General features: G+C 37.6%; 1 protein-coding gene across 1 annotated transcript in view; it reads left to right on the top strand.

Moving 5' to 3' along the window:
- RNGTT (RNA guanylyltransferase and 5'-phosphatase) overlaps positions 1 to 11,821 on the top strand; it is a 350,824-nt gene extending 339,003 nt beyond the window's left edge. Inside the window, exons 15-16 of the mRNA XM_047733713.1 lie at positions 7,490 to 7,613; positions 9,158 to 11,821. Coding sequence (XP_047589669.1) covers positions 7,490 to 7,613; positions 9,158 to 9,321 — 288 coding nt within the window. The 3' untranslated portion in view covers positions 9,322 to 11,821. The remainder of the gene's footprint in view (positions 1 to 7,489; positions 7,614 to 9,157) is intronic.
- Positions 11,822 to 12,156: the final 335 nt, after the last annotated feature.

Below are 12,156 nucleotides of genomic sequence, written 5' to 3'. Positions count from 1 at the left end.
TTTATGAAATAGTTTCTTTTTTTATTAATTTTTTAATTTTTTTGTAAACATATAATGTATTTTTATCCCCAGGGATACAGGTCTGTGAATCGCCAGGTTTACACACTTCACAGCACTCACCATAGCACATACCCTCCCCAATGTCCATAACCCCACCACCCTCTCCCAACCCCCATAGCCCCAGCAACCCTCAGCCTGTTTTGTGAGATTGAGTCTTTTATGGTTTGTCTCCCTCCCGATCCCATCTTCTTCCATTTTTTCTTTTCCTAGCCCCCTAACCCCCCACGTTGCATCTCCACTTCCTCATATCAGGGAGATCATATGACAGTTGTCTTTCTCCGATTGACTTATTTCGCTAAGCATAATACCCTCTAGTTCCATCAACGTCATCGCAAATGGCAAGATTTCATTTCTTTGATGGCTGCGTAGTATTCCATTGTAGATATATACCACATCTTCTTTATCCGTTCATCTGTCGATGGACATCTAGGTTCTTTCCATAGTTTGGCTATTGTGGACATCGCTGCTATAAACATTCGGGTGCACGTGCCCCTTCGGATCACTACGTTTGTATCTTTAGGGTATATACCCAGTAGTGCAATCGCTGGGTCATAGGGTAGCTCTATTTTCAACATTTTGAGGAACCTCCACGCTGTTTTCCAGAGTGGTTGCACCAGCTTGCATTCCCACCAACAGTGTAGGAGGGTTCCCCTTTCTCCGCATCCTCGCCAGCATCTGTCATTTCCTGACTTGTTAATTTTAGCCATTCTGACTGGTGTGAGGTGATATCTCATGGTGGTTTTGATTTGTATTTCCCTGATGCCGAGTGATATGGAGCACTTTTTCATGTGTCTGTTGGCCATCTGGATGTCTTCTTTGCAGAAATGTCTGTTCATGTCCTCTGCCCATTCTGATTGGATTATTTGTTCTTTGGGTGTTGAGTTTGCTAAGTTCTTTATAGATTTTGGACACTAGCCCTTTATCTGATATGTCGTTTGCAAATATCTTCTCCCATTCTGTCAGTTGTCTTTTGGTTTTGTTAAGTGTTTCCTTTGCTGTGCAAAAGTTTTTGATCTTGATGAAATCCCAATAGTTCATTTTTGCCTGCTTCCCTTGCCTTTGGCGATGTTCCTAGGAAGACGTTGCTGCGGCTGAGGTCGAAGAGGTTGCTGCCTGTGTTCTCCTCAAGGATTTTGATGGATTCCTTTCTCACATTGAGGTCCCTCATCCATTTAGAGTCTATTTTCGTGTGTGGTGTAAGGAAATGGTCCAATTTCATTTTTTCTGCATGTGGCTGTCCAATTTTCCCAACACCATTTATTGAAGAGGCTGTCTTTTTTGCATTGGACATTCTTTCCTGCTTTGTCGAAGATTAGTAGACCATAGAGTTGAGGGTCTATTTCTGGGCTCTCTGTTCTGTTCCATTGATCTATGAGTCTGTTTTTATGCCAGTACCATGCTGTCTTGATGATGACAACTTTGTAATAGAGCTTGTAGTCCGGAATTGTGATGCCACCAACTTTGGCTTTCTTTTTCAATATTCCTTTGGCTATTCGAGGTCTTTTCTGGTTCCATATAAATTTTAGGATTATTTGTTCCATTTCTTAGAAAAAAATGGGTGGGATTTTGATAGGGATTGCATTAAATGTGTAGATAGCTTTAGGTAGCATAGACATTTTCACAATATTTGTTCTTCCAATCCATGAGCATGGAACATTTTTCTATTTCTTTGTGTCTTCCTCAATTTCTTTCATGAGTACTTTATAGTTTTCTGAGTATAGATTCTTACATTCTTTGGTTAGGTTTATTCCTAGGTATCTTATGGTTTTGGGTGCAACTGTAAATGGGATTGACTCTTTAATTTCTCTTTCTTCTGTCTTGTTGTTGGTGTAAAGAAATGCAACTGATTTCTGTGCATTGATTTTATATCCTGACACTGTACTGAATTCCTGTACAAGTTCTAGCAGTTTTGGAGTGGAGTCTTTGGGTTTTCCACATATAGTATCATATCATCTGCAAAGATATGAAATAGTTTCTTAAGAAGTTTTTCATTATTAAGAATTAGGAAAGTTAAGCATTATAGAAAGTTTGGAAAATACAGCATACACAGGTAAAAGTCATAACTAATTCCTCCATCCACCAATAACCATTGCCAGCATATCACTGTTTTATCTGTCCGTTGTTCTATACAGAAATATTTTATATTTTGAGTAAGAACTCTGACTAACTCTGACTTTACTGGAAGGTAATAATCTGTAGTGTAGTGGGAATTTCATACCCTGAAGTTGTGACTTGTCTGTGATGACCTTTAGGATAAATAAAGCAGAGTTCTAGCTGCTCTTTTTATTGGCTACTTTGATTAATTGAATGTCTGATTGAAGGGCTTGAAGATCCCACCATTCCTGAGGGAGAGACTTCCTTGCACTCTGTTTCCAACCTAGCAAATGCAAAGTATGCTATCTATACATAATAGTAGCTATAGGTGTAACATTTTTTTTTTTTTTTTTGAAGAGAGTAACTTGTCAAGTGTTTTACTTTCTCCAGTAGTGGATGTGCTTTCTAAAAGTGATATATCAAGGCCCTACTATAATGTAGTATTTCCAAAAGATTATTTATCTAATAATTCAGATTTAAACTATTTGTGTTGTTCTGACACCACAAAGAAAACTTTTAAAATTCCATTTCATTTCTGACTTGTTATTTTATTCTCTATGCCTTTATAAGCACTAGAAATTGAAGTTATTTACATGAAAATAAGATTTTTCTTTTATCTACTAAAGATATGTTTTTAAAATTTATTTTCTGTCACTCTGTAGAGGTAGAACTTGAATTATCAAAGAGTAGAACTATAACTTCAAAAAGAAAAAATGGCCAATTTAGTTTAGCTCCAGAGAGCAGTTCACAAAAGATGGAGCAGAAGCTTCTAAGTAAAATTTGTATTCATCTTTAGAATATCATTGTCATTCTCTCTCTCTCTCTCTTTCCCTCAATAATACTTTTAAATTCTAACCTGAACAGGTGGTGACAGTACTTTCTTAGCATAGCCTGGACTGTTGAGGAGTGATGTTGTTCTTAAAAATCCTGGTAGAGGACCTCATGGCTGACTCTAGGGCTGGGGCAGAGAAAATACAAAGATGAGCCTGGAGAGTGGTATCTTGAATTGCCAGAAAGTAAATGCCGAAAATAAGTATGTAAGTAAGTTAAAAAATGGAAACAAATTAAAAGGACACTGGAGCCAACCTAAGAGAATTCCCAGTGCCGAAACTGGAACATTTTGACCAACAAAAGAATTGACAGAAGGAGTTTATTATAAGCCAAAGAATAAAATAAATATCCATGAGTTCATACCGGTACAAATAAGCAAATAAATAAATGAGGGAAATGGGACAAGTGTTCCTTGCAGAAAAAGTCCAGATAATAAATGCAGAAGAGATGGAGAAAAGAGAAAACCCCCATTAGAACACCACAGGAATAATTGCTGTGGGCAGAATTCACAGATGAATGCTGAAATTAATGAGCAAAACTTTAAGGAGAAACAGAGTACTTGCATAGTCTCAAAATATCTCTCTCAAGAAACTTAGTAATGTCTGTGGTGGTTTTAATAAATGTCCACAACTTTTTGGATACTCTTCCTTCCAGGAAGTGGGGCTCTTTGTTCATAGTGACTTGAAACTAACCCACAGAGTATGGAGAAGAGAACAGTAGGAGTAACTTTCCAGTAGTGAAACGTGGTATATACCATCTTAATGAAATGCTCAGGGATAGCATCACCAGTAGTAAATCATGTTGCTAATATACCCTCCCCCCAGATATTACACAACGAGAAAGGCACTTCACCTCTTGGCGTTTGTCCCCCAGATCTACAACCTCAGTCTAATCATAAGAAAACATCAGAAAATTCCAACTTGAGGAGCATTCTACAAATATCTGACTAGTACTCTTCAGAAGTGTCAAGGATGGTCTGAGGAACTGTCACAGATCAGAGGAAGCTAAGGAGACATGATGACTAAGTGCAGTGTGGTTTCCTGGATGGGACCCTGGAACAGATAAAGACATTAGTGGAAAAACTGAAGTCTGAATAGTCTGCAGTTCAGTTAATTGGTGTACCAACATGAATTTCTTTGAATTGATAAATGCACCGTGATACATAAAATGTGAACACTAGGGGAAGCTAGGTGATGGGAATACTAGAACGCTCTATACTATCTATACACAGCTTTTCTGTAAAGCTAAAATTATTTCAAAGTTAAAAGTTAAAAATAGAATCACTACAACTCACTGATGGACTTCTCAGTCTAAGGATATTTGTTATTTTAAAGTGTCTCCAGAGCAAATTAATTCAGAGAAATGCCCCACCCCTCAAGCCTTTGTGCAGTCTCTCTATAAAAGAAAGATGAGCTTTAAAAAAAAAAAGATTTTATTTACTTATTTATTTAAGAGAGAGCACAAGTGGAGGGAGAAGCGGAGAGAGACAGACAAGTAGGTTCCCTGCTGAATGCAGAGTCCAACACAGGATTCACTCTCACGATCCTGAGATCATGACCTGAGTCAAAAGCAAGAGTTGGATACTTAACTGACTTAACTGACTAACAGGCGCCCCAGCATGAGCTCTTTATAGGAAAACAGCTCTCCCGAAACAGGAACAGTAAGTTACAGAGTTTCATCCCACCACTAGAAATAGAAATGTAACTTAGCCTGCTCAGGAGAGGTCAGTTCAACCAACACTGATGGTTTGCCTTTTGTAGGTATATGCCTAGCACTTAAGTTACAAAAAGTAGTCTCTTAAGAATAGTGCAGAGCAGAGCACCTGTAATTGTACCTGACTCTACTGTGGGCTCTTTATTACAGGTATTATTATTGAGCTGCTAATTTAAAAATCTCCAGAGATATTAGGGGTCACCTGGGTGGCTCAGTGGATTTCAGATCAGGGCATGATCTCAGGGTTGTGAGATCAAGCCCTCTGTCAGGATCTGTGCTGTGTGCGGAGTCTGCTTAAGATTCTCTCTCTCCCTCTGCCCTTCTCCACCCCCTCTTCTCTTTGTCTCTCTCTCTCCCTCTCTTTAAAAAAAAAAAGCAAACAAACAAAAAACAAAAACAAAAATAACCCTCCAGAGATACTAGATCCAGTTTCATTGGATTGTCTCTTCACCTCGTTTTATTGTAGATTAAAATAGTATAAAAAGTATGGTGCTCAACAAGATGGATACATGAACAAAATATTTTTCAATATAAAATACATTGTATATTGCTCTTTAAAAAAACAGTAACATTCATTAATTCAGTATAATAATACAGGTATGAAATCCTGATTTATAAATATTTTATTCTTATTACTTTCAAACTCTTATTAGTTGATTATAGAAGGCCTAACAGGGTCTTGTTTTAGTAAATAATCATATGTACTTGGCTGAGGGTGGTTACTGTCATAGAATTAGAGTTTGGATACTAAAATTAAAGTCCTCCCCTGTATGGCACTCATTCTCTTGATCTGACCATTAGTGACAACTGTCTTTAGTTTGTACACATATGAGAAGTATTATTTTTGTCAGTTAAATATATCTTACTACCCAACCAAATGAGTACCTTGTAATGTTTCTACCTTGGGAATATAACTGATGTGATCAGAAGAACAACGAATTGTTCTTGAACATGGATATACATTTAGGTTACAGCAGTGGCAGAAGCATGCATTTTTCAGAACGCTGTTTCCCGGTTGTTGTTAATGCATGCCCAAACAGATATGCAGATAGTTAATAATGCTGCTTAGTTGTTGTAGTCAGATTGAGCAGCACATAATTTATAGCAAATCTGAAACCAGGAACACAAGAATGATGAGCTATATGATAAAGACTTGCTAGGATTGCTAGTCAAGTGAAAGTACCGACTGCACGTTGTTGATACAGGCCTGTCTTGTGTAGTACCTATGATGCAATTTTCTTGACACCTGTTTTCAAAGCATACCTTTCCATGTCATCCTGGTTTCTTTGGTGAATTTACTTATAAAGTGTTTTTTGTTTTTGAAAGCAGTATGCAGTATATTCTTTCCTAATTTTAATTTAATTAAGAATTTTACTGGTTGGCCACTATGTGCCAGAGACTCATTTATTATTCATCCAGGGTTCCAGTAAATTAGGAACTCCTTTGCCCACTTTAGAAATTATAAAATGGAGGCTCTGAAAGGTTTAGAAACTCACCTTTGTTAGATCCTACATGTGATAAATGTGGTTACCTAGCTGAATGAGTTGCCTAATACTTGACTATAGATAACGTATCAAAAGTAAAAGGAGGGGGGAATTGAGATTAGAATAATGAGTATTTGAGAATAATTTTAGCAAGTTTGCTAAGTGGAACATCAGTCTTTTGGGCATGTCGTTCCACAGCCACTGAATGTATTGGTCCTGTTGGATTTGTTGAAAATGCAAATAATCCAATCCAATGTAATACTCATTAAGGGAAAAGGAATACAATTTGATAGTATTTATGAAGACATGCACAGCCTAATCTGTGAATTAATTGAAAGCATCTTTTAAAAATTTGCTTCCCTTCATATTCCTAGGTGGTATTGAATCTGTGGGTAGAAAAATGAGAGCATTTCAAATAATGCTAATGAAGTTTAAATGATTGCAATCTACCATATTGTGAAGAAAAGTTGTTAGCTGTGAAAGATGAGGACAGAATTAAAATATTACCATGACTGGCATTTGATTTGAAAACTGCAAAGATAAGCTGAGGTTCCTATTTATGAAAACTATCCTCACAGCCTGATGAAATATCTTTTAAAAGGTTTTATAGTTACCATGGATACTTGTTAGCTTTGGTAGAGTAAGTTGTAATTCATATTCCATCATCTGAGGTGAAGGAGCCAAAAAAGCCACCCAACTAAAATCTAAGGTAGCTTCATCTGTATATTCACAGTAGTTTGAAGAGATGGAAAGGGTAACTAACCCAAAGATTAGAGTTTGGGTTAGTTGTTACTTCTTGAAAAGCAAAATATTTAGCATGCACATTACCTGGATCTCATCCTAATGTTTACTCTCTCTGTATAACTTTTTCTTTCAACTGGTGAAGGGAACGTCTTAGATTGTGACGTAGGAATCTAGATGGTGAGAGCCTTCTGAATGCTGACGAACCGAAGCAGCTTCCTCAATTTCTGAAAGCCATAGGGACGCAGAAATATTGAAGGCATTGGTCCCTATGGAAACATATTTGCATTTGGCCCAGAAGTGGCTGGTTTCTGCTTAGCCTCTTGTAATTGCTATATATTGACAGCCGTTTTCACGACTATTTTTAAAATGTCGGATTAATGAGCATGTGTACAAGGAAGTGCACACCATATCCTTCGGCTTGATTAGACACTTCGCATGACAAAAAGCTCTGCGTGAAGAGTTACTGAGGTGTTTTTGGCATTCCCTAATGTGTCTGTCACACAGTGGAAGCAAAAAGCCTTTCAAATGATTTAAATATTTTCCTCAATTCTCTTTTAAAACAGGTGACAAAAGAGCTAAAACAGTATGACAACAAAATTATAGAATGCAAATTTGAGAATAACAGCTGGGTCTTCATGAGACAGAGAACAGACAAAAGTTTTCCTAATGCCTACAACACTGCCATGGGTGAGTATGACAACCTACCGATGTTTGTTACATTAAGAGAGAGAGAGAGAGAGAGAGAGAGCGCGAGAGAGCGTGCACACATGTTAAGGTTTATAATCAAAATGTGTTGTCTTTGGTGTTCTGCTTGATGGGGCACAGGGTCACTCAGACCCCTGTCGTTGCTGGCTGTGAAAGGGGCTGTGACTGTCAGCTCCGGCTGGCTTGTAGGTTCCTGTCTCTAGGCCTGTGGGCTTGTGCCCATGCACCCAAAAGAGAAGTGTAAAGGGCAGGATAATGGGCTGTATACAAGTTGAATTTGTTGAACAACAACAACAACAACAAAAGCCATGATAATTTCAGATCTATTCAGAACTATAAAAACCATTGTTTGCCAGATGGTAAAAGACAAAATTAGCAGGGGGAAAATGTAATTTCCAGCTCCTAAAATAGCTTTACAAACAATGGTGAACAAAGTAAATGAAAACCATTAAAAAAAAAACAAAACAAAACAAAAAAAACCTCCTAAAACCTGCTGTGCTGTCTTTCGGAGAGTTCTTTGGGTACAATATAAATGCTTTGGGAATTCAGAATAGTAAGTTTATTTCATGGAGAATAACAGAAATTAATTAATTTTATAAGGTAAACCTTATAGTAGCAGTAGCAGTTGTTGCTCTGGATTGCATTTTTAGTGAAGCTGGGGAAGAAAAAAAACCCAAAATGGATAAAAACCAAGATTAAAGGTTAATAGAATTGTGTGCCTTTAGACTGCTCAGTCAGTGATGATGCTGCTTATATGATAAGCTTATGAGAAAATACAGAAATTGCCAGTTTCAGTTTTGCAGTTTATGAAAGTTACTATTGTACATTTAAAGGTTCTGTTGGAACTAGCATCTGTGTTCAGACAAGATGAGTTAATTTTGAAAATGGGAAAAATTAAGCCACTGTCCTCCCCCCACCCCCAAACTAGATATGTAAATACAATTCACAGGACTGGTGGTCAATTTTGATCACATAAGAAAAGATGGCATATTTATTCATAATTTTATTAGAATACCTTACTTATCTCAAACAAGTTATTAAAATAAAATAGTACAATCTGTCTGCTCCAGTGGAACCTCCCTGTTCAGTAGAAACGGTGGCGGGTGCCTTCATGACAGGGTGGAGTTCCTTCTGACAGATGAGACTGGAGGATGGTAGCACATGGTTTCTGTAGACATTTTGGTTGAGTATAGACTGTAGCATGATGCTCTGTGGTCTGTTAAAATCCTATGAAAGCAGTTTCGAAGAGGGGGAAAACAATAGTGATGGAGTGGTTGTAATTCAAATACTTAAAGTTTTGGTTTAAAATTAATGGTACAGGAAAGAGTATCCACCAGAAGAGCACTCGTTTCGGGGGCAGGGGAGGGCAGAGAGTCGTTTCATGTGTGAAGCCTGTCACCCCAGTCGGTGAAATGAAAGTGTTCAGCCTGTCGGGACGAAAACCTTTCCCCTTTCGCATCTCCCTGTGGTGAGTCAGCTGCCTTAATTAACCCTCACGTGAGACACGTGTCTCCCTTTGTCCACAGCTGTGTGCAACAGCATCTCCAACCCTGTCACCAAGGAGATGCTGTTTGAGTTCATCGACAGATGTGCGGCAGCTTCGCAAGGGCAGAAGCGGAAACATCATCTGGACCCTGACACAGAGCTCATGCCTCCACCACCTCCCAAAAGACCTCGCCCTTTGACCTAAGACCCGCCCCTGACTCAAGGATTGAGAGGAAAAATGAGTGGGAAAAGATGCTGTTGCCCCATTTTTGCAGCCAGAGAAATTGGAAAAAGAAGTGTGGCTTGATGTTGATACACATTTTGCATTAAAAAAAAAAAAAAAAAAAAAAGAGTATTGTAGCCAGCCTGTAAATATTTGATGCATTTGTTTCCTCAGTGCTGCAATACCTCGTGGACTTTAAACGTTTTATTTATATCTGATAAACTCAGCCTTACCTTGTGAATCTGAAGATTGAAATATCCAAAGGTTGAATTGAGATTGAAATCAATGAAAAAGAGGCCTTGTTTGTATATGGATAACTTTCACCTTTAATTTATAAAGTTAGGAATCTGGAACTGTGAGTGCAGAAAACACTGTATTTTTTAGAAGTTGTATTTCAACTATGATAAATTTTCCTTTTCAAAAAAATCTAGGCAATGGCATTAAACATTCTTGCTATCATTTATCATGGATTTCCTACATTTCTGAGATTCTTGTATTCAAAATCAAATGACAAGGTTGTTAAGTATTGTACTATATAGAACAACTTGGTCTGGCTTATATCATTTTAAGTTTTTTTTTGAAATGTTAAAGTAAAAAAAGTAAAGCCCTGTTTTGTGAGTTGCATCCTTTTTAAAGGAAGTATATTGAGTATTTTCATGTTTCTATTCTTGGAACTAAAATATCAGCGATCCAGTGTGTCATTCTGGCAGTGGTTTTGAGTTACTTCCTAGAACTTAGATATCCACCACCGGGTCCCTTTTATGTAGTGTTCTCCTGGGAGACTCCTTTTTTTTTTTTTTCCTTTTTAAAAGAGCCAGGGCTACTTCTGCTTTACCTCCGTGGTATCGGCACATTGTAAATTACATTAAAACACACAACTCACTGTGATTATGGGAGTGATATCAAATACAAATGATGTTGTGTTAGTTCCCTTGAACAAAATGGCAAAGGACATGCTAGCTGACTCCTTTGATTAGAAGGTAATGCCCATGGAATAGAATGCTGTCACTAGAAACTGCTCTCCCACTGCTAGATAAATGCAGAGGCAAAGAGTAGACATCTGTAGGAACTAAACATCAAGGAAGCCAAGACATTGATTTTCAAAGCCAGAATTCTATCTCTGTTCTGTGCTGGGGATGCTATTTCTGTTACACACCTGAATTTTACAACATTCACTGATAGATAATGGATTTAAAGAGCAGCTAATTGGTCATCTGCCATTGTTGAGAAGTTGTGTTCTGATTGGCTTGTGAAGGAACTCTGAGAATTAGCCTACTAGAGGCTAAGGTATTTATTTTTAGAGGTACAGGTTTTAAGTATGTATATTTAAAACAAATTTTCATGATCTGAATTTTATATATGTATATGCATATACATGTGTCAGTATATGCATCCGTGGATATTCTTCTATTAATACAATCAGACATGAAAAATGCAAGAGTTACCCAGCAGACTGAATATCTGACAGGATTTCTATATGGTATAGCACAGATTAACCAAAAATGTATTTACATTCACCTGCGTTTTGATGTTTTTAAACAAAGTTTTCTCTTACAGTGCTTTTCTATATGAAATACTAGAGTCACGCTTGGGCTTTTTCTTTTGTTCTTTCCAAGTTATGTAACGCTTAGTGAATGTATCCAGAAGGTCATTTTAGTATTTCATTCCTAGAGTGCTTTTGTGAGTTTGGGCACTAAAGGGATTAAAACACCTGACTGCTGCAATGACTGCTGAAAGGTGGAAATTTGTCAAAGTTCCATAGTGTCTTCTACAAAATGGGTCTGAAAAACACCTATGCAACTCCGGATAGTCTGATGCCTGCTTCACCAGGATTAGTGACTCGTTTCACCTGATAGGTCGCTTTCCTCCAAGCCTGTATAAATGCAGAGCCCTTTTGCAGATATAAGAGCTAGTTTTTGCCAGTGATCTTTAATAGAGTTAAATGTTTATGGTAATTGTAACCTTTTAAATTGAGTTATGTGAAAAGAGCATCTCATTTTTAATACACCCAGATATTTTCCCCCTTGCCTTTGTGCATTTTCCAGGACTTAATTTTCTTAATTTGTTCTTTCCTTTCAATTACAGTGAAGTATAATTGCTGGCCTGATAAGTAGATCCCCTTTGGTCCCTGAACACACTGTCATCTGCAGTATCATAAAAAGTCATCTAGAAAGTCAAGGGGGAAAACCGAGAGGCAGGGATTGGGACAGCAAGAAGGAAGGAACCCCTTCCCTTGTCAGCCCACTTCACTGTAACTATTTCTGACACTGAAGTTTTGTAGAATAAGAAAACTTTGCTTTCCTGAGTTATCAAATATAAAAGCTTTTGCTTTGAATTTGGAGAAGATGTGGATGACTCGACTGCCTGGATGGTTACATTTGCTTTCCGTGAAATGCTCAGAAAATGTCAGGACATTCCTTCTCTAACTGTGTGTCCATGTGGATTGTAATAAAACTACTGATTTAAAATAACAGAAAGTGTATCCACTTTGTTTTGTGTCCCTTTATTTGACTAATGATCTCATGTCCTTTCTGTTGCCGCATTGTCCTGTCAGCCATGCCCCATCGTAATCCATCTGATTTTGTTGTTCTAGAATTAGCATAAAGACTTGGAAAATCCTCTGTTTTCTTCCTGAGAAACCAAGAAGTTGGATTGACCTGGGGGGTGCAGTTTGCACCTTTTCTTTTTGGAGTGTAAAAGAGTGGGGGGAAGCACAAAGCACATCTGTAAATGATACTTATTATATTTCTGTTCATTCACCTCTTCTTAGTGCACTACTATATGAGTAGATATTCTGTTACATTATTTTTAACACAT

This window comes from Lutra lutra, chromosome 6, assembly GCF_902655055.1.
Source record: "Lutra lutra chromosome 6, mLutLut1.2, whole genome shotgun sequence".
Lineage (NCBI taxonomy): Eukaryota > Metazoa > Chordata > Mammalia > Carnivora > Mustelidae > Lutra > Lutra lutra.
Note: the sequence above shows the minus strand (reverse complement) of the source record. Positions and strands in the feature narration are given on the sequence as shown.